This window comes from Heptranchias perlo, chromosome 5, assembly GCF_035084215.1.
Source record: "Heptranchias perlo isolate sHepPer1 chromosome 5, sHepPer1.hap1, whole genome shotgun sequence".
Taxonomy (NCBI): Eukaryota; Metazoa; Chordata; class Chondrichthyes; order Hexanchiformes; family Hexanchidae; genus Heptranchias; species Heptranchias perlo.
The window spans coordinates 117,022,857-117,045,839 of NC_090329.1; the positions used below are offsets into that span (position 1 = coordinate 117,022,857).

General features: G+C 40.6%; 2 protein-coding genes across 3 annotated transcripts in view; both read right to left on the reverse strand.

Annotated features, from left to right (window-relative positions):
* The window catches only part of nphp1 (nephronophthisis 1), a 123,088-nt gene extending 109,780 nt beyond the window's left edge, over positions 1-13,308 (reverse strand). For both annotated transcript variants that reach the window (XM_067985080.1, XM_067985081.1), the window contains exons 1-4: positions 13,002-13,308; positions 6,756-6,814; positions 5,636-5,696; positions 3,141-3,286 (exon numbers count right to left, since the gene is read on the reverse strand). In XM_067985080.1, the coding sequence (XP_067841181.1) occupies positions 3,141-3,286; positions 5,636-5,696; positions 6,756-6,814; positions 13,002-13,067 (332 nt within the window). In that variant the 5' untranslated portion in view covers positions 13,068-13,308. The remainder of the gene's footprint in view (positions 1-3,140; positions 3,287-5,635; positions 5,697-6,755; positions 6,815-13,001) is intronic.
* Positions 13,309-15,598: 2,290 nt separating this feature from the next.
* Positions 15,599-22,911, reverse strand: LOC137322051 (mitoregulin-like). Its single transcript, XM_067985088.1, has 2 exons — positions 22,604-22,911; positions 15,599-17,107 (listed from the first exon to the last, which is right to left on the reverse strand). The coding sequence occupies exon 1, from the start codon at positions 22,803-22,805 to the stop codon at positions 22,635-22,637; it is 171 nt and encodes a 56-aa protein (XP_067841189.1). The 5' UTR covers positions 22,806-22,911; the 3' UTR covers positions 15,599-17,107; positions 22,604-22,634.
* Positions 22,912-22,983: the final 72 nt, after the last annotated feature.

Genomic DNA, 22,983 nt, shown 5'->3' on the forward strand with positions numbered 1-22,983 from the left:
CTTCCTTACAGAGGGGCATTCCTGGAACCTAAGGATTAATTTGGAATACTTGCCTTGTGATTCAGTTCTTGACTTGAGCTATGCTGAAGTCAGAACAGGTCCCCATCAAGCATGCACAACCCAGGGTCCAATAATGCATGCACGCTACATATTTTAAATTATAGAATCGCAGAATGGTTACAGCACAGAAGGAGGCCATTCGGCCCATCGAGCCTGTGCCGGCTCTTTGTAGGAGCAATCCAGTTAGTCACATTTCCCATCTCTTGCCCTGTAGCCCTGCAAATTTTTTCCCTTCAAGTATTTATCCAATTCCTTTTTGAAAGCCACGATTGAATCTGCATCCACCACCCTTTCAGGCAGTGCATTCCAGATCATAACTACTCGCTACATAAAAATGTTTTTCCTCATGCCGCCTTTGGTTCTTTTGCCAATCGCCTTAAATCTGTGTTCTCTGGTTCTCGACCCTTCCGCCAATGGGAACAGTTTCTCTTCATATACTGTCTTGACCCCTCATGATTTTGTACACTTCTATCAAATCTCCTCTCATCCTTCTCTGTTCTTAGGAGAACAACCTTCTCCAGTCTATCCACGTAACTGAAGTCCCTCATCCCTGGAATCATTCTAGTAAATCTTTTCTGCACCATCTCTAAAGCCTCTCATCCTTCCTAAAGTGCGGTGCCCTGAATTGGACACAATACTACGGGTGTTTTATAAAGGTTCATATAAACATATCTTCCTTGCTTTTGTACTCTATGCCACTATTATAAAACCCAGGATCCCGTATGCTTTTTTAACCGTTTTCTCAACCTGCCCTGCCACCTTCACAGATTTGTGCACATATACCTCCAGGTTTCTCTGTTCCTGCACCCTCTTTAGAATTGAATCATTTAGTTTATATTACCTCTCCTCATTCTTCCTGCCAAAATGTATCACTTCGTACTTCTCTGCATCAAATTTCATCTGCCAAGTATTTGCCCATTCCACTAAACTGTTTATGTCTTCTTGAAGTCTATTAATATCCTCCTCACTGTTTACTACACTTCCAAGTTTTGTGTCATCTGCAAATTTTGAAATTGCGCCCTGTACACCCAAGTCCAAGTCATTAATATAGATCAAAAAAAGCAGCGGTCCTAGAGAAACACCTCTGTATATCTTCCTCCAGTCCGAAAAACCATTCACCACTACTCTCTGTTTCCTTTCACTTAGCCAATTTTGTATCCATGCTGCCACAACCCCTTTTATTCCATTGGCTTCAATTTTCCTGACAAGCCTATGATGTGGCACTTTATCAAATGCCTTTTGAAAGTCCACGAACACATCAACCGCATTGCCCTCATCAACCCTCTCTGTTACCTCATCAAAAAAACTCAATAAAATTAAACACAATTTGCCTTTAACAAATCCTTTGCCGGCTTTCCTTTAATAATCCACACTTGTCCAAGTGACTACTAATTTTGTCCCGGATTATCATTTCTAAAAGCTTCCCCACCAGTTGCTGGGTTTATCCTTAATACCCTTTTTTGAACAAGGGTGTTATACAATCGTGTTCTGAGATGCTGGATTAACCTTTTCAATACCATTTACCATCATAAACACCTCTATAACATCACTTCCCAGTCTCCTCCTTTCCAGGCTGAAAAACCCAAGTCTGTCCAGATTTTCCTCACAGCTCAAACCCCTGACACTTAGGGATCAGCCTCATGGCTCTTCTCTGCAGTGCCTCCAGCACTTGAATGTTTCTCTTGTTTCACAGTGACCAGAACTAGACACAGTATTCAAGGCACAGTCTGACCAGAGTTTGATCACAACTTCTTCTGACATATTCTACTATTTTGGTTATGTCGTACAACCGTTTCAAAACTGGGAGCTTCATCAAGAACTGGGAGGGGTAAAAGAGAGACTGTGAGGATCACAGTAGAGAGGGAAGAAAGATAAAACAATTGGAATCAGCACTGAACTGAACATTGCAGCTTCTTTGCTGAAATTTGTTCAATTTGGATCATTTCAGGCTTTTGGTCGGCCTGCCCTTTATAAATTGCAGTACACAGGCTGTTTCCTGCTTTCAATTTATTTTCATGATGGCAAGTGGCAGGCAAGCAAGTGGCAGGCAAGCAATTGCCATCTGTAGCTAGACGATCAGCAATAAAGTACACTTTTTCAATTCTATTTATTACTTGTTAATAGGATTAAGGAGGATAAATCCAGTTCATGGTAGTTTAATCTTAGTGGTCTAGTCAAGTCGGAATCCATTTTTCTGGCATGTGATGTGGGAAATGGAGTGGAACAACAAAATAAATTCACTTTCAGCAAGAAGCTGCATTCAAAGAACTTGCAACACAGTTTTGTAACCCAACATCCTACTTGCACTTCCTTCCAGCTTGACTCCCCAATGGAAGTGCGGCGTCAGTGATTTAACCCTAACATATCAGCTCTGTAGTGGGATCTGAAAGGGAAAAGTACACAGTCAGAAAGAAAGAGAGAGATAGGCAGAAAGGGTAACAGAAAGATACACACATAAACCACACAAGGTGCAAAACTATAAATTACAAGTTGTACGAAAAATAATTTGGCCAGACTCTTACCAATTAAAATATGTAGATTGAACAGTGTTACTTAAATTTTTGATAGATCTCTGCCCAATTAAGGCAGACAGCCTGGTTCATGAACTAATAGTTGCTTTGGGTAGGGGGAAATTTTGTTATCCAGCTGTTCAATTCAGTACCATTCAGCACAGATCCATTAGAGAAATCTCATTGAATTTACAAAAATTCAGCCAAATCTCTCTCATCCTTCTGTAGAAACCTACAGACCCCTCATCAAAACATCCAACTGTCCACTGAATAATTGCACGGCCTCCAGGTATTAATCATTCTTTGCATTTAAAATCTACTTCCTGACATCAGTCCTGAACTTGCCTTTTACCAGTTTGTGTCCTTATTCTGCAGTGATGGTTTAACTTATAATGGTGCCCAGAATTTACTTTTTCTATTCCAATTAGTATACTATATACCTCTGCAAGGATCCCGCTCATATACTTCCTACCCAAGCTGAATAACAGAATTAGTTGTCTGAACAGGATGCTTATTCAGCTATAACTACAAAGTGTTTTACAATTTAATTCAGCAGTCTCTTTATCTTACTTAGCAATGCCATCCACTTTCTTTCTGGTACGCTCTTTATCTAGTCTCCGTGCAAATTCCCGAAGCAGTTCTGACATGCCTGTCAGTCGCCTCTCTTCATCTCGCTTCCGTTGATCGTAATTACCTACAAGAGTAGGTTCATTTATCTGAGAAAAGACACATGCCTTGTGAGAACAACCATTGGAAGATCTCAAAGAATGATTAAACCTAATTGCAGCTTTTTCTAAGTATATGAGCTACGTGGTACCATCTCTGAGTCAGAAGGTTGTGGGTTCAAGCCCTACTTCAGAGACTTGAGCACATAATCTAGGCTGACCCTTCAGGGTGGTGCTGCACTATCAAAGGTGCCATTTTTCAGGTAAGATATTAAACTGAGGCCCTGTCTGCCCTCTTAGGTGGGCGTAAAAGAGCACATGGCACAATTTGAAGGGCAGAGGAGTTGTCCCGGTGTCCTAGCCAACATTTATCCTTCAAACAGCATCACTAAAACAGGATTGTTGGTCATTTATTTCATTGTTGTTGCATGACCTTGCTGTGTGCAAACTGGCAGTCGCATTTCCCTATATTACAAAAGTGATTATACTTCATTGGTTCTGGGATGTCCTGAGGATGTGAAAGGTCCTATATAAATAGAAGTTGTTCTTTGTTTTATACACCTACACATGTAAATCTCATCCACTGAGCTTACACATAGTGCCCATTCTGACCAAGCTATTTTTATTCTTTCCAAATTAAAAGTAATTAATTGAGCCTAACTCTCTTGGATTATTATACAAATAAACAATATTGAGCAGCAATGACATAGGATTGTTGTTCCTCACAGTCTTTTTCACAATGTTAAAGTCCAGTCTCTCAGGTCTGAACATTTACTGATTTCACACAAATGAATAAATAAATAAAATCAACAGATTCTCCAACAGATGGAAGACAAATATTTCAGTTCCCCAAGTATCAAGGCACAACAGCACCTTGGTGCTCCAACAAGCGAGGAGCCAAAAAGAATCAGTCTCATAACAGTGAGCTCCCAAACTCAGCTGCATTGTCAACATGAGGTGTCAAAAGGAGGCTCAGTGCCCCTTCAAAAGGAGGATAATAAATTCTGATGCAAAGAGCTTTAAAGAAGCCTTAAATGAGCCCTGGAAGCTTTATTAATAGGGGCATAGAATACAAAAGCAAGGAAGTTATGCTAAACCTTTATAAAGCACTGGTTAGGCCTCAGCTGGAATATTGTGTTCAATTCTGAGCACAACAGTTTAGGAAGGATATCAAAGCCTTAGAGAGGGTGCAGAAGAGATTTACTAGAACAGTTCCAGGGATGAGGGACTTCAGATATGTGGAGAGTCTGGAGAAGCTGGGGTTGTTCCCCTTGGAGCAGAGAAGGTTAAGAGGAGATTTGATAGAGGTGTTCAAAATCATGAATGGTTTCGATAAAGTAAATAAGGAGAAACTGTTTCCAGTGGCAGAAGGGTTGGTAACCAGAGGACAGATATAAGGTGATTGGCAAAAGAACCAGAGGCGACATGAGGAAAAAAAAATTTACGCAGCGAGTTCTAGTAATCTGGAATGCACTGTCTGAAAGGGTGGTGGAGGCAGATTCAATAGTAACTTTTAAAAGGGATTTGGATAAATACTTGAAGGGAAAATATTTACAGAGCTATGGGGAAAGAGCAGGGGAGTGTGTCTAATTGGAAAGCTCTTTCAAAGAGCCGGCACAGGCACGATGGGCCGAATGGCCTCCTTCTGTGCTATATCATTTTATGATTCTATGACATCAGTGTTGCCAGCCATATATATACTTTTTTTTGAATTACATTTAAAAAACTGTAAAATTTTGTTTTCAATTGTGTGTGTTGAAAATTAATTTTTTCTTATCGTTCTTGACAAAATCTCAGGGTCCAAATCCAAATAATCTGACTGCAAACTATTGCATTTTATTCTTACTGGGGTTTTTTTTAGATCTTTGACAAATTTCTCACCAAGTGCACACATAAAGGGCTAATCCATAAACTACTGTTTACAAACAATTTAAATATGGACAGATTTTACTGTAAATATATAGTTACGTCTTACAGTTTCTGAAATCGTTTGAAACCCTGAATTGAATTATAGTGTCGTTCATTCTCAACCAGCATTACTCTAAATATGATAATGCTAGTCAGTCTCCCTAGGATGCACATAGGGAATCAAGATTAAGAACAATCTTCAGATGAACGGTGGTGATTAATTGGATCAGGACGCGCTGGTGTAATTCAGTCCCCATTTTAAAGTCATATATTGTGTTCTTATTTTTATATAATACTTTGATTTTATATTATTATTTATAGTTAAATAGCAAAACTTACTACAATTTGTGAATTAGTGAAGTAGAATTGGTTGGTGCCTAGGGGTTTCTCTGTAGTACTTGCTGAGGAGCTGAAAGATGCAAAACTGAAATGCCACAAGGCAACCACTAAAGGGAGAGATACAGTCAACATGCTTATTAAATTTGAACTTACTTTCTTCAACTTACGGAGAATGTTCAAGGTGTCATCCACTGATTTCCTTAGCTGGATACACCTATAAACACCCCAAAAAAATCCATTAAAAGTAAATAGTATACTGAAAGATCATAAGCATCAATATGCAAACCATAGAACTGACAACCTCAAACACATTTTGATGCATTTGTAAATTGCTTGATGATAGTAACATGTTTTAGATTGCCGGTTTTTCATCAAAAACATGAAAAAAATTATATCGTATAGAGAGTACATTATAAACTGAAATTGTGTGTGTATATATATATGTTCTAATGGTAGTTATAAACTGAATATTATTTTATACAAAAGCTACACCAAAGTTTGTAGTTCCCACAGTAATTAAATTCCACAATTTTGTCTCCAATTGCTGTTTCTTTGACTTTGTGACATTGGTACGTTTGGAGCAGTCCATTCCCAGCGAAAGGGTGATTATTGAAAAAAGATTAAAGCCATAGAACACACAAAGCATAGATTCACCTAGATAATGCCAGGAATGGGAACCTACAGTTATGAGGAGACTTGCGATACTGCAGCAGAGGAGATCTAAAAGAGGTTTTTTAAACTATGAACGGTTTTGATAAAGTGAATAGGGAAAATCTATTTCCTCTCGTTGGCGAGTCAGTGTTAAGGGGTCATCAATTTAAAATTGTCACTAAGAGAGTGAAGAGAGAAGATGGAAAAAATTCTTTATGCTGTGTTGCTGTAGTATGGAATGTTTTACCAAAATAAATGGTTGAGACGGATAAATATTGAAGCAGAGGAAGATACAGGACTATGGGGAGTGAGCAGGGCAATGAGAGTCGTTTTGGATTGCTCCAGCAAAGAACCATCAACGCATAATGAACTGAACAGCCTCCTTCTATGCTGTAAACTTCTATGCCTCTAAATAGTTTTGAATGTTTGCAGCCTTGTAGTGAGTTTAACAAGCACAGTGGAATATATGGCAGGAACTGTGACTTTTCCTACCCAATATGTGTGGAATCATTTTTTTCACTGGTGCAAACAATGTTGAAAGTTAGCACTCAAGAAACTTCTGGCCAAACTTTGGTACAACAGATATAATATCAACTTCTAAATCAACAAATGAGCAACTTACCTCTCGTAAATGTCTTCTCTTTGTTCAGGCTGTTTAACTTTCTTTAACAACTCATCAATCTAAACAGACAAAATACACAATATTGTAAACATAACTTATGTGCGTTATATCACTACCTTATGTATTTGGAGATCAGTGAAAATATGGTTGCCAAACATTTATCCATAGAGCTAGAATACAGCTACAATCATGGCTAGTTGAGAATGCAAAACAATGAAATTCAGGGATATTCCCTGTGGTTCAGCCTGATGGGTAATCCCACATTTCTAAGAAAAATGAAACATTGCGAGGGTTGGGCACAGCTTAAGTGTGTTCAATGAGGCATCCTGTGCAGCCACGGTTTTAGGGCCTTGATTGCCGTAGGACATTGGGGAGGAATTTCCTAAAATGGGTTTTTTTCATCTTTCCCCCAGGAGATAGCATTACCAGCAATTGGGGAGGGTGGTGCACATGGTTCTCCCTTCTAAAGGATCAGGTGGGCATTAATGGCCCTAATGGTTATCTCTCATTGTTATATCGCTGAATCCTACACACACACAGTTCAATGTGGTATGAGTGTACAGCTGAACACAGTGTACAGAGCTTGGTGAGAGTTGGGTGTATATACTAAACAGAGTGACTTGCTAAACAGAATGATGACGAGAATTTGGTGAAAGTGGGAATTAGGTGCGGGGAGGAAGGAGGTGCTAAGTAATTTAAACCAAGGGGCAACTGTAAATAAGTAAATATATAAATAAATAAATAAATAAATAAATAATCAGAGTAATTAATTCGATCTAAGAGGATAAAATTAAAATTAACTGAATAGATGAAACCAACATTAAAGGGATCCGAATTGCATTAAATAAAAATCTGGTATACATAAATAGGAGTTAAGGGGATGCTAAAATAAAGATGTTAATAAACAAAAAACAAGACTAATTAGTTACAAATTAATCTGAAATCAAGCTAAATCCATCTACTAAATATAATCCGGATCTCAATTCATTGTATTGTATCTAGAATTAAATAACTACTAATAAATAAATAAATAAATACATACATACATACATACTAAGAATGGCAGTGTCAGGACTGTGATATGTGGGAGTTTGTGGATAGTGAGACTGTCCCGGAATGCCACATCTGCAGGAAATGTCACTGCATAGAGACACTCCAGCTCAGAGTCCTTCAGCTGGATTGCGAGTTAGAGACACTCCGACAAGTAAGGGAGGGTGAGGAGTTTTTGGATTTCTTCAGAGTACAGTCACACCTCAGAGGAAAGCACAGGTACAAGAAGGGGAAAGTATAACTGTTAGTCAGTAGGGTAAGGGGAACCACGGAGAGGTAGAGAAGGAGGTACAATGTACTTGCTATCTGTGAGGATAAGGATGCATGCTGCGGGGTGGACAGCCAGAATGCTAAGCATGGCACTGTTGAGCAGGAGGCAGTCTAAGGCGGGGGAGAGGGAGCAGAATAGAAAGGTTGTAGTCATAGGGGACTTGATAATTAGGGAGTTAGATAGTATCCTCTGCAGTCGCGACCGAGAGTCCAGGAGGGTGTGTGGCCTAACTGATGCAAGGGTAAAGGATATCTCGGAGCAACTGGACAGGAACTTCGAAAGGGAAGAGGAAGATCCAGTTGTCGTGGTCCATGTTGGGACCAATGACATAGGGAAGAAAAGGGAGGAGGTCCTACTAAGAGAACATCAGAAGTTAGGGACTAAATTAAAAAACAAGACGTCACGAGTGTTAATCTCGGGATTACTACCCGAGCCACGTGCTAATTGACATAAGGTTAGACAGATCAGGAAGGTGAATATGTGGCTGAAAGACTGGTCTGGGAAGGGGGGCTTCCACTTCATGGGACACTGGCACCAGTACTGGGACAGGAAGGAGCTGTGCCACTGGGACAGGTTCCACCTGAACTGGAATGGGACCAGTGTCCTGGTGAGGATAAATAGGGCTGAGGATAGCACTTTAAACTATTAAGATGGGGGGGGGGGTTCTGATGAAAATAAGATAAGTCTGAAGATAAAAGAAGTAGGAGATGAGCGTAAAGATGAGACCGAGTAAGGAATAAGGGTAACATAAACGGTCAGGGAACAAATACAGTTATAGAACATAAGTACAAAATGACAGTCAAAAATAAAGTGAGGGAAACAATTATTAAAAACAAATTATATTGCCTGTACAGCAATGTGCATAGTATCCAAAACAAGATGGGGGAACTGGAGGCAATAATTTGTAGTGAGGAGCCAGATGTAGTAGGGATAACTGAAACATGGCTACAAAAAGAACAGGACTGGCAGTTAAATGTTGCAGGATAAAACATATTTAGAAAGGATAGGGAAGGAAGAATGGCAATAGAAAAAAGGGACAGAAGTAATATTAAGATAGAAACAGAATCCATCTGGATTGAGACAAAGGGTAAGACGCGATCAATCACGTTAATAGGTATATTCTACAGACCACCTAATAGTGGAAGGGAAGTGGAGGAAGAAATATGTAGGCAAATCTATGAAATTAGTAGTAAACATCGAATGATAATCATGGGAGCTTTCAACTCCCCCCAAATAAACTGGTAAGAGGTAGGGAAAGGGGTTTTTACAGTGCGTACGGGACTCCCTTCTTCCCCAGTATATGAGAAGCCCAACAAGAGAGGAATCCCTGCTGAATCTAGTAATGGGAAATGAACCACAGCAGATCAGAGAAGCATAGGGGAACACCCAACCAATGGCAATCATAACATCATACAGTTTTAAATAATGATTGAGAAAGACATAAGTAAGACAAAGACCAAAGTAATAGATTGGAAAAAAGCTAATTTTGAGGGAGTGAGAATAGAACTGGGGAAGGTAAACTGGAAACAATTTTTGACAAAGAGAACAGCAGTGGGAAATACTGAAAACGGTGATCAAGAGAGTTCAGGAGAAAGATACTCCTCTGAAAAACAAGAACAAACCCACCAATAATGAAACACCATGGATGAATAAAGAGATAAGGATAAAATTGAAACTAAAGAAAAAGGTATACTCTAAGCACTTGGGCAATAAAGGAGAGGATGACAAAAGGGAATACAAAGAGGTTAGGAAAGAAGTCCAAAAAAATTAAGAAAGCAAAGAGGAACTACGAAATTAAATTATCAAGGAATACAAAAAGAAATAGTGAAGTATTCTAGTCACATAAATAACAAAAGAAAAGTCAGAATAGGGATAGGACCACTAAGGGATGCACAAGATAAGCTCATAGGTGGGCATGACATTAGAAGAAGAGATTAAAAAAGATATAAAGACACTTAAGATAGAAAGGGCGGAGATAATTGACAAACTAATCAAACTTAGAGAGGGTAAAATCCCTGGTCAGTATGGATTAAAAGTTAGGGAAAAGATAGCAGAGGCACTATTACATATATATAAAAATTCATTAGAAAAGGGAATAGTGCCAGAGGACTGGCAGACAGCTAATGTGATTCCTATATTTAAAAAGGGAGATAGAACAAGTCCAGGGAACTATAGACCAGTTAGCTTAACATCAGTGCTAGGATAGATAATGGAATCTTTACTCAAAAGGTGTAATAGAGAAACCTCTAGAAAACAAAAATATAATAAAGAGTAGTCAGCACGGATTTCAGAAGAGAACGTCATGCTTGACCAACCTTATTGAATTCTTTGAAGAAGTAAGCGAAAGAGTAAACAAGTGTGATGCAGCAGATGTAATATATTTGGATTTTCAAAAGGCCTGCGATAAGTTACCACATTGTAGACTCATGACTAAAGTCAGAGCACGTGGAGTCAGGGGACAGGTAGCAGAATGGATAAAAAGCTGGCTACAAAACAGAAAACAGACAGTAGGGGTTAAGGATAGACTGGCAAAGGGCAGGAAGTGGTGTTCCACAGGGATCGGTGCTGGGACCACTGTTGTTCGCAATTTACATTAATGATTTGGATTCAACCAAGCAGTAAGAAGACTTTGAAACTGTCAGAAGACTTGAAATGACCACGCCACCAACTTAATTATGAACTCTGCCCAGAGATGAAACGGAGTAATATTGTTTTAATCCCTGTATTATAATTGTCTTCATTATTATTTTTACTGTCCTATAATTTTGGATACTTTTACGTTTGATTTGACTATTAATAAATAAGACATGGATTGTCATTTGGTGTCACGTCCGAATCAGTTACAAATTGGTGACCATGTCAAGACGTGACTAATCAACGTTTTGTGTTGACATAAAATCAGGCATCTAAAAGAAAATACATTTAAAAATTGACAGACTGAATTTGATCAAAAAAGTTGCAAATTGTTCAAATTCCAGAAGTGAGGTTTTGTTTTAGTGTAAATGGTCATGACAGGTGTCCACGAAACATTAGAAAAGAAACTGAAAAAGCAACTAAGGGGGTCCGAGGAACCTTTAGAATTAATCTCCAAAATTGTGGTGAAGGATGTTATTACTGTCTTATAATATTTGATACTTTTATGTTTGATTTGACTATTAACAAGTAAGACACTGATTGCCATTTGGCGCCACATCCGAATCTGTTACACCGTGGTTAGACCACACTTAGAGAGTACTGTGCATAGATCTGGTGGCCATATAAAAAGGATATAGAGGCACTGGAAAAGGTGCAAAAAGATTCACAAAGATGATACCAGAACTGAGAGGATATACTTATCAGGAAAGGCTCAACAGGCTAGGGCTCTTTTCTCTAGAAAACAGGCTGAGGGGTGACCTGATGGAGGTCTTTAAGATAATGAAAGGATTTAATAGGGTAGACGTAAAGAAAATGTTTCCACTTGTGGGGAGTCCAAAACTATGAGGTCATAAATATAAGATAGTCACTAATAAATCCAATAGGGAATTCAGGACAAACTTCTTTACCCAAAGAGTGGTAAGAATGTGGAACGCACTACAACAAGGAGTAGTTGAGGCAAATAGCATAGATGCATTTAAAAGGAAGCTAGATAAGCATACGAGGGAGAAAGGAATAGAAAGGTATGCTGATAGGGTTAGATGAAGTAGGGAGGGAGGAGGCTTGTGTGGAGCATAAATGTCGGCATAGACCAGTTGGGCCGAATGGCCAGTTTCTGTGCTGTAGACTCAATGTAATTCAATGCAGTGTTGATTTTTTTTTTGCCATACATGATCTAAAGGGCATCATTATCTTCAATAAAATTAATTTCTTTGAACATGCACAACTCAATGGTATAAATCATGTCAGATCACATATGACTTTGGTGTGATGAACAAAGCATACACGGTTCTTCGTCAATCTCTTACACCCCCACCCCTCCAAAAAAAGGTTTACGAAATATTTTTTCAAGAAACTTGACTTTTTTCCAAGGTGTAAGTAGCACTGTCAAGGCTGAATTTATTGCTCATTCTTTACAACTGTCTTTAGATCACTTCAGAAGGCATTAAGAGTTCACAGGTAGGACAGACTAGGTAGCGGTGGCACCCTTCTCTGAAGGGCATGTGAACCAGTTGGGATTTTAATGACAAAAAAGCAGACTTGTTGGTCATTTTTTGGCAGCAGCCCACAATTTACCAGATTTATCAAATTCAATTTCCCACTTTATCATGGTGAGATTTGAGTTCACAAACTCTGCATCACTAGTCCAATACAATGACACTATTATACACAATGAATTTAGAGCTCCTCTGCCTAGCCTCCTTAATATCTACCTCTTTTACCAAGCTTTTGGTCACCTTTCTAAATAACCTTCTTTGGCCCAGCACTGCCTCTGGACATTTTTCTATATTAAAGATGCTATATAAATGCAAGTTATTATTGCTGTTAGGAACATAAGAATTGCTAGAGGATAGAAGATCAAGGACTATCGAGTTCACCCTCTACCATCCTGGTAGTTGCGTGATATGATAACGGAGTGGTTGATTAATCACAGCAATCAACTTATCAACAACAGACCGCAGGAAAACCCTAGTAGCTATTACTTGATGTGGAGCTAGGAAAGTTTCCATGCAGAAATCAAAGGGATAAATAAGCATTGCATCAGAAACGCCAGTGATCATCGTAGCGACAGGTGGTGTGAAAAAGAGAGAAGTTAACATTTCGGGTTATGGACCCATGTTCGGCTCTGTTCAGACGGAAGGGTCCACTCCTGATACTTTTGACCCCGCCTGTTCTCTCCACAGATGCTGCCGCTGACCCGAGTGATTCTCCAACATTGCTCTGTTTTGGTTGCAGATTGCCGGCATGTGCCCGCTGTCTACGGTGTGTAAGAGTCTGGAGTGTGTTGGTACCTGGTTCTGCAGGGTGTCGACGGCCATCTGCACAGACCGCAGCGGCCCTTTCCGCAAGGTAGCCATGGCTTGTCAATCAAAAAAAAAAATGGTGGGTGGGCAAGGGAATGGGGAAAGAGAGAAACCTCCTCCCACGCCAGAGGGGGTGAAGCTGTGGCAGGTCCCCCGGTCCTGGGCCCAGTCCCGATTCCGCCTACGCAGCTGTTTAACGGCAGCGGCTGCCGTTGCTCTGTTCTGTCTCCGCTCCCGCCGTCGCCATGGCAGCTGCTGCTCCTCCTCCTCCTCCGTTGTGACGTCACAGCCGCGCCACTAAAGCGGCGGAATTCCAAGAGCCTGGGGAATGGCCGCGCGCGTGGTTTGGCAGGCGGGCTGTGCAGTCTGCAAGCCTGTTAACATGTGTCGATTGAGGGCATTGGTTCATTGTGTGAGAGTTCAAAACCTTCTCTCCACCCCCACCCCCACCCCAGTGTTAAACCATAAGGAGACACTGGGTCACTTGTTCCAGTGTCATCAAACAAAAAACTGAGCAAAGAGCACCCTTTTTTAAAGAGGGTCACAACTAATAAAGAACTAAACCATAAAACAAAGGACACTTATAATATCAAATGGTATTATCAATATCCCCCATTTAACAGGGAGTAGTTGATGGGGAATCACAGAAGAGCCCTGCGCTTGGTGTCCACACCGGTCGCCGGAAAGCCTCAAGCATACCGGTGGACAACCTGTGTTGCTAACTTCTGGCATTTCATTTCCAATTTTAACTGCAACCCAAATTTCAGGAGATTCAAGTGTCAGTATTGCTGTTTACGTTAGGGGTACAATTCCAAAATCAGGCAATGATAGGGTAGTAGAATGAGATCATAGCTTAGGTCTTGTTGATAACCAAAATTCAACGAAAACCTTGATTGCAAATACCTCCACAGACTATGGTGTCCACCACGAGTTGAGCCATATGGCCAGGAAAGGTTCCAGGTTCGAGCACCAGTTATGTTTGAGTTAACTGACCTCAGCTGTAATGGCAGTTGGCATCAAGCTTATGAAAATGAGCCACCGTGCTGGTTTCTGAACACTATCCAGCAATCTGCTGGATCTACACATATATCAGGTAAGCGTTGCATTGGGCTAAATTGTGATGCCTCCAACCCCTTCCACTTCCTTTTGAAAAGCCTAACACTTACTGTCAAGACCATACATGCCAATCTAGACTAACAAAATCTAAGCAACTGCTTCAAAAAAAGCTTCCCCCAAAACGCTGACAACTCAAGAATGGCACGAATTATCAGCATGAGACATTCCTGGTAACATTCCTTTACTTCTATCGGAGGAAAAAAAACAACTACATTAAACCCTGAAAGAGAAATGCAAATGTTAAAGGCAGAAAATGTTGACACATATTTGGGGCATTTTCTAATATTTTGAAATTTTCAATGAACTTGGGAAGCAAATAATCCATTACTGGGGAGGGAATCTGCCAAGCACTCCTGATCATTAGCCTTCTGGAAAGAATACATGTATCAATTTTGGGTGAGGGCAGGATTGGGTTCTTCTGTGATTCCCATCAACCACTCCTAGTTAAATGGCCTGCTGCAATCACTTTGTATGCTCACATATAAAGATTGCTCTCGTGGGTGTGATACCAGGGGGTGACTGGCACCCATGAAATCATATCCCAGCATAAGTCAATGCTGTTAGGAGAGGAAGGACTCAACACAAGGAAGTAACCCATATGACCTTATCCTCACCAACCTACCTGTTGTAAACACATCTGTCCATAATAGCATTGGTAGGTGACCACTGCACATTGCTTGTGAAGACAGTCTCGTCTCCAACATGAGGACATCATCCATTGTGTAGTGTTGCACTGCGATCGCTGAGTCCCCCACCATCAACATTTTGAAGGTTAGCATTGACCAGAAGCTGAAATGGACCAGTCATATGGATTCATACAGCACAGAAGGCCATTTGGCCCATCATGCCTGTGCCGATCCTTTGAAAGAGCTATCCAAATTGTTCCACTCCCCTGCTCTTTTCCCCATAGCCCTGCAAATTTTTCCATTTCAAGTATATATCCCATTCCCTTTTGGAAAGTTACCATAGAATCTGCTTCCACCAACCTTTCAGGCTGTGCATGCCAGATCATAACTCGCTGCGTAAAAAAAATTCTCATCTCCCAACTGCTTCTTTTGCCAATTATCTTAAATCGGTGACCTCTGGTTACCGACCCTCTTGCCAGTAGAAACAGTTTGTCCCCATCTAGTCTATCAAAACCCTTCATAATTTTGAACACCTCCTGGAAAACATTGCGGCAACTGAATACCCAGTCAGAAATTACAAAAGTTAAAAGCAAAAAACTGCACATACGGAAATCTGAAACAAGAATAGAAAATGCTGGAAACATGCAGCACGTCAGTCAATATCTGTGGAGAGAACAGACAAGTTAATGCTTCGGGTGTGGACTCATTTTCAAAAATGGCTCTGAAGAAGGGAGTGCAACCAAAATGTTAACTTGCCTGTTCTCTCCACAAGTGTTGATTATTAACCTATGTGTTTCCAAAAATTACAGATTTGTATGGAAAAAGTGAATAATTTGTGACAAGTACAAATGACCAGCCTTTATTAATACAGGTGTTCTATTGATGATAGACGGATGACAGCACGTGCCATTTCTTCACATTTACTAGTGTTCCATAAAGTATGTTTGTGCAACTCAACACAGTCCTGATAATTTTTGGTACTGAGTTCTGACCACAGAAAAATTTCATACCAATCCATTCCCAATGATAATAAAAACTTATACATCAGTGTAAATTGACTCAAAAGGTATAAACAGGAACGACCAGTGCAAAATGTGCCAACAGAACGCAACAGAAAAAACATTTTGGGGCTTATCGCTCCAAATCTATGCAGCATTCTCGATATGGCTGGAGTTAGGCCAGAAGTAGTTCATGCAATACCTGTGCTAATACAGGCAAGACAAAGTCATAGATATTTCACCTCAGAAGGAGGCCATTCAGCCCATCATGCTGGTGCTAGCTCAACATCGGAGTTATCTACTTCAAACCCATTTTCCCACTCTTTTCCTGTATCCTTTAATATTATATTCTTCTTCAATTGCTTATCTAATCCCCTCTTAAATGTTGTGATTGATGCAGCTTCATTACTGCTTGCAATAACGTTTTCTAGTCTTAACACCTCTGTGCATGACAAATTCCCTTTCCCCACTTTATGCTTCTAGTATTAATTCTAAGTTTATGTCCCCCTTGTTACTAATTTACTAGCATGTAGAAATAAGTTTTCATTATTTACCCCCTCAAACATTTTCACTTGCACAGTTCATTGCTAACACTCAGTTCCTCCCCCTAAAGTAAATGAAGCAGGTTTCAATGCAACTCGAGATTAGCTGAACCTGAATGTCTTAAGTTTAGGGCAATCTCAAATTTCTCTTTGAAGAGATAAAACAATTGGAATAAAACCCCAAAAGTTTAGTACAGTATTCCTCTTCAAGCTATTCCAATGCTCATCCCTAAATAGCAATTGCAGGTGATTCTATAGGCCTATGCACCAGGAATGGTATTTATCCTACAGGAGTTCCAGGATACATTTCTTTTCAATTATAGACCAATTAGGATTACATTTTGTTTTAAAAAAATCTCCTCTGTACTCATCAATTTGAGTTGATGGACAATACTGTTTAAAAGAGAAAAAAAATTATCTGGGAAATCACCTAGGGATAAGTATTTGCCATTCCTGGTACACACACCTATAGCTTTTGTACTAGAAACAGTGTCTCGGTTAAGATGCCGAAATTACCCTTAAATTAGTTGATGTTTTGCACATAAAACAAAAAGGAACATGAACATTAGGTCGGCTTCTTAGCCATACTCAAAGAGAGACAGAGTCAAAGCAAAAACAGCTTTCTGTGTAAATATTTCATGAATCACGGGGTTGTACAATATGAAATAAAGGAGTCTCTTGCTCTAGTAAATGTATTGTACAGCATGGTTGCTGCTCCAGATGATTGCTTCAGAAAGCTGATTCTTTTGGTATCCTCACAGCTACTATCTGCATCCCAGGTCCTTATTTCTGTGCGTTATTGGCCTATTCGCCTGAAGAAGAAATGATAACAGTAAAAGAAAGAAAATTATAACTTAGTAATGTGTTAATTATAAAGAAACATGCTAACTTTAACTTCAAAGTTATATACCGTCAACCCTGCCAAGGTAAAAATAGTAAAATTATCCATTGTTTGCCGTTGTCCTTCAAAAGGGATCCTTAATTATAAATTGTTTTAATTCTCTTTTCCTGTCCAGCTATATTATTTTAGCAGTGTTCCAAGATCTAGGAAATTCTACTTTGGCTTCTACTGCGTTAAGTCCACAAATGGTTGGTGATGAGAGTTTAGTGAAATATGGCATGGATTGGAACTGCAAGTAACAAGGGGAACATAAACTCAGAATTAGTACTCGAAGCATAAAGTGGGGGTTAGGGGCTTGTTCGGTGTTAAGACTATGGAAAACGTTACTGCAAGCGGTAATGAAGCTGCATCAACCACAACATTTAAGAGGGAGTCAGCAATTGAAGAAAAATATAACTTGCAGCCTCCTTAGGGAACAGTGGGTGGTGTAAAGGAGAAACAAAATAAGGAGAGCAAAACATAAATTTAAAATGGCCAAAGATAAAAAAGTGTATTTAGCACATTACATAAAGAGGCAGATGTTGTGGAGGAAGTTAAAGAGCAAACTGGCATGCATATTAATTCTGTGATTGATACTAGCATTGTGAAACTCTGATATATTCAACAACAACTTGCATTTATACAGTGTCTTTAACGTAGTAAAACATCCCAAAGCTCTTCACAGGAACGTTATCAAACAAAATTTGACACCGAGCCACAAAATGAGATATTAGGACAGGTGGCGAAAAGCTTAGTCAAAGAGGAAGGTTTTAATGAGCGTCTTAAAAGGAGGAGAGAGGGGTTTAGGGAGGGAATTCCAGAGCTCAGGGCCCAGGCAGCTGAAGGCACGGCCGCCAATGGTGGAGCGATTAAAATCGGGGATGCGCAAGAGGCAAGAATTGGAGGAGCGCAGAGATCTCGTAGGGTTGGAGGAGGTTACACAGATAGGGAGGGGCGAAGCCATGGAGGGATTTGAAAACAAGGATGAGAATTTTCAACTCAAGGCGTTGCTGAATCGGGAGCCAATGTAAGTCAGCGAGCACAGGGGTGATGGATGAACAGGACATGGTGTGAGTTAGGATGTGGACAGCAGAGTTTTGGATGAGCTCAAGTTTATGGAGGGTGGAAGATGGGAGGTTGGCCAGAAAAGCATTGGAATTGGTGATGAAGCGGATATAGGGTTGGAAGCTGATCTCAGGGTCAAATAGGACGCCAAGGTTGCAAACGGTCTGGTTCAGCCTCAGACTGTAGCCAGGGAGAGGTTTGCAGTCATGCATTTAACACTCAGTGCCATATGACTTTAGGCACAAAGTAGTATGGGATTGGGAGCCCAGTGAACAACAAACCCGGTTATGGATTACTGGATAATACACAAGACCACACTGCACCTCCCGTCACTTTGGAACACCGTTCATATCCACCACACCATTTTGTAACAGGTTCGACTATTAGACAGCTTTATTGGTGGATACAGTTATTTATAGAACCAAGAAGTAAAAGTGACATATTGAAATTGGTCTAAAAGCAGCTGTCAGGAGCCAGTTAATAAAGGATCAAACAGACAGACCAGCCAGGAAGGAACATAGGAACGGGAGTAGGCCATTCAATTAGATCATGGCTGATCCGTATCTTAACTCCATCTACCCGCCTTGGTTCCGTAACCCTTAATACCTTTACCGAACAAAAATCTATCAATCTCAGTTTTGAAATTTTCAATTGACCTAGACGCAACGATTTTCTGGGGGGGGGGGGGGGGGGGGAAAAGATAGTTCCAGATTTCCACTACCCTCTTTATGTGAAGAAGTGCTTTCTGACATCACCCCTGAACGGCCTAGATCTAATTTTAAGGTTATGCCCCCTTGTTCTGGACTCTCCCACCAGAGGAATTAATTTCTCTCAATCTACCACATCAAATCCTTTAATCATCTTCAATTAAACACTTCAAGTAGATCGCCCATAATCTTCTATATTCAATGAAATACAAACCTAGTTAATGCAACCTGTCCTCATAATTTAACCCTTTTAGCCCCAGTATCATTCTGGTGAATCCGCGCCGCACCCCCTCCAAGGCCAATATATCCTTCCTGAGGTGCAATGCCCAGAACTGAATGCAGTACTCCAGATGGAGTCGAATCAGAGCTCGGTACAGCTGTAATATAACTTCCAGCCCTCCTGAGATAAAGGCCAACATTCCATTAGCCTTTTACATAGAAACATAGAAAATAGGAGCAAGAGTAGGCCATTCGGCCCTTCGGGCCTGCTCCGCCATTCAAAATGATCATGGCTGATCGTCTAACTCAGTACCCTGTTCCCGCTTTTTCCCCATATCCCTTGATCACTTTAGCATTAAGAAATATATCTATCTCCTTCTTGAATACATCTAATGACTTGGCCTCCACTGCCTTCTGTGGTAGAGAATTCCACAGGTTCACCACCCTCAGTGAAGAAATTTCTCCTCATCTCGGTTCTAAATGGCATACCCCGTATCCTGAGACTATGACCCCGGTTCTGGACTCCCCAGCCATCGGGAACATCCTCCCTGCATCTAGTCGGTCTAGTCTTGTTAGAATTTTATGTTTCGATGAGATCACCTCTCATTCTTCTAAACTCTAGTGAATATAGGCCTAGTCGACCCAATCTCTCCTCATACGTCAGTCCTGCCATCCCAGGAATCAGTCTGGTAAACCTTCGTTGCACTCCCTCCATGGCAAGGACATCCTTCCTCAGATAAGGAGTCCAAAACTGCACACAATTCTCCAGATGTGGTCTCACCAAGGCCCTGTAAGACATCCCTGCTCCTGTATGCAAATCCTCTTGCAATGAAGGCCAACATACCATTCGCCTTCCTAACTGCTTGCTGCACCTGAATGCTCGCTTTCAGCGACTGGTGTACAAGGACACCCAGGTCTCGTTGCACCTCCCCTTTTTCCCAATCTATCACCATTCAGATAACAATCTGCCTTTCTGTTTTTACAACCAAAGTGGATAACCTCACATTTATCCACGTTATACTGCATCTGCCATGTTCTTGCCCACTCACCCAACTTGTCTAAATCACATTGGAGCCTTTTTGCATCCTCCTCACAGCTCACATTCCACCCCAGCTTTGTGTCGTCTGCAAACTTGGAAATGTTACATTTAGTTCCCTCATCCAAATCATTGATATATACTGTGAATAACTGGGGCCCAAGCACTGATCCCTGCAGTACCCCACTAGTCACTGCCTGCCAGCTGGAAAAAGACCCATTTATTCCTACTCTCTGTTTCCTGTCTGTCAACCTATTCTCAATCCATGTCAGTATATTCCCCCCAATCCCAGGTGCTTTAATTTTGCACACTAACCTCTTGTGTGGGACCTTATCAAAAGCCTTCTGAAAATCTAAGTACACCACATCCACTGATTCTCCCCTATCTATTCTACTACTTACATCCTCAAAAAACTCCAGTAGATTTGTTAAGCATGATTTCCCCTTTCATAAACCCATGCTGACTTTGCCCAATCCCGTTAATGCTTCCTTACATCAAGTCTACAGCACAGAAACAGGCCATTCGGCCCAACTGGTCAACACCAGCGTTTATGCTCCACACGATCCTCTTCCCTCCATACTTCATCTAACCCCATCAGCAGACGCTTCTATTACTTTCTCCCTCGTCTGCTTATCTAGCTTCCCCTTAAATGCATCTCTGCTATTTGCCTCAACTACTCCTTGTGGTAGCGAGTTCCACATTCTTACCACTCTTTGGGTAAAGAAGTTTCTCCTGAGTTCCCTATTGGATTTATTAGTGACTATTTTATATTTATGACCTCTAGTTTTGGATTCCCCCACAAGTGGAAACATTTTCTCTACTTCTTCTCGATCAAACCCTTTCATTATCTTAAAGATCTCTATCAGGTCACCCCTCAGCCTTCTCTTTTCTAGAGAAAAGAGCCCCAGCCTATTCAGCCTTTCCTGATAAGTATATCCTCTCAGTTCTGGTATCATCCTTGTGAATCTTTTTTTTTTGCACCTTCTCCTATATCCTTTTCATAATATGGAGACCAGAACTGTGCACAGTACTCCAAGTGTTGTCTAACCAAGGTTCTATGCAGGTTTAACATAATTTCTCTGCTTTTCAATGATATCCCTCTAGAAATGAATCCCAGTGATTGTTTGGCCTTTTTTATGGTCTTATTAACATGCATCACTACTTTTAGTGATTTTTGTATCTGTACCCCAAGATCCCTTTGCTCCTCTACCCCATTTAGACTATTATCCAAGCAGTATATGGCCTCCTTATTCTTCCTACTAAAATGCACCACCTCACACATCTATATTGAAATTCATTTGCCAATCACACACCCATTCTGCAAGTTTGTCTTCTTGCATTTTGTGGCATTCTTCCTTTGTATTAACTACACCCAATTTGGAGTTGTCCACAGATTTTTAAATTGTAGTTCCAATTCACGAGTCCAAATCATTAATGTGAATTGTGAACAACAGTGGTCCCAGCACCGATCCCTGTGGAACACCACTTTCCACCTTTTGCCTGTCTGAGTAGCTACCCTTAACCCCAACTCTGTTTTCTGTTTTGTAGCCAGCTTGCTATCCATACTGCTGTCTAACTGTCCTGACTCCACATGCTCTGACCTTAGTCATGAGTCTCCAATGCAGTACCTTTGCAAAGGCCTTTTGAAAATCCATATATATTGCATTTACTACATTACCCTTGTCCACTCTTTGTTACTTCTTCAAATAATTAATATTGGAGACCTTGGTATAAAACAAAAACTTTGCAGAGAGATGATAGCTATGATCTCTTGGTGAATCAACAGAATGCAGTCTTTGCAACTCTTTCAGGCAGATATCTGCAGTATTGTTTTTAACATATCATCCAAAAGACTGCACCTTCAACATCATTCCCTTGGTGCTGCACTTGATTGTCAGCCTAAATTATGTGTTCAAGTCCGTATCAGGGCTCAAACTCACAAACTTCTGACTCCCCTGGTCCTGTCAGAAACAAATTTTCTTTTTCCTGCTCTTGAAAGTTGACCATTTCTGGTTTCTTTAGAATGGAATGTGCCGGATGTATTAAATATGAACGATAGTGATGTAAATATTGCAGAGTGGCTCTTGCAATATTGTATTTTCTTACGATATTTTTACCATGTAATATAAATTCCATCAAATTAGGTAGTATCATGTAGCACAACATCCCTTTAACAAATAGTGTGTCATGGGGACACCTGTTTTCACTAGCTGCAGAACAGTTTAACTATTTAGAAAGTTTATACCCTTATAATTGTAAGAACACGTAGCGAGCGTGTATTGGTAATTACAGAGCGCCACAATGCAGGGGTTCGAGGGGGGGAGCAGCGGACAGCGGACAGATATAAAATCCCAAAATAGTCTGCTCCCATTAAGCAGTAAATGAGAAGTCCGCTCCTTACCCCGGGAAATCGAGGGTTCTTTAAGTCTTTCTTAAGCCACGTCCAGTTTCTTTTGAGTCTCGACCAGTTTCGACTGCAGCCGCCTCTTCCTCCAATCCAGGAACCTCCTCCTCAGTCTGTTGGCCTGCCAGCCGACAATGACCCCCGAAGTGAAAGACAGAACGACGGCGAATTGCAACGTCCTCTCCGACACTTCGGCCATCTTCACCTCCCGTGTGGGGCAGGAAACAGCGGGGACTCAAACCGCGCACGCGCTATCCGGGCCACGTTCCACAGTCACAACCCAGATCTTTGTAAACAATTTTACAACACCAAGTTATAGTCCAACAATTTTATTTGAAATTCACAAGCCTCCGAAAGCTTGTGAATTTCAAATAAAA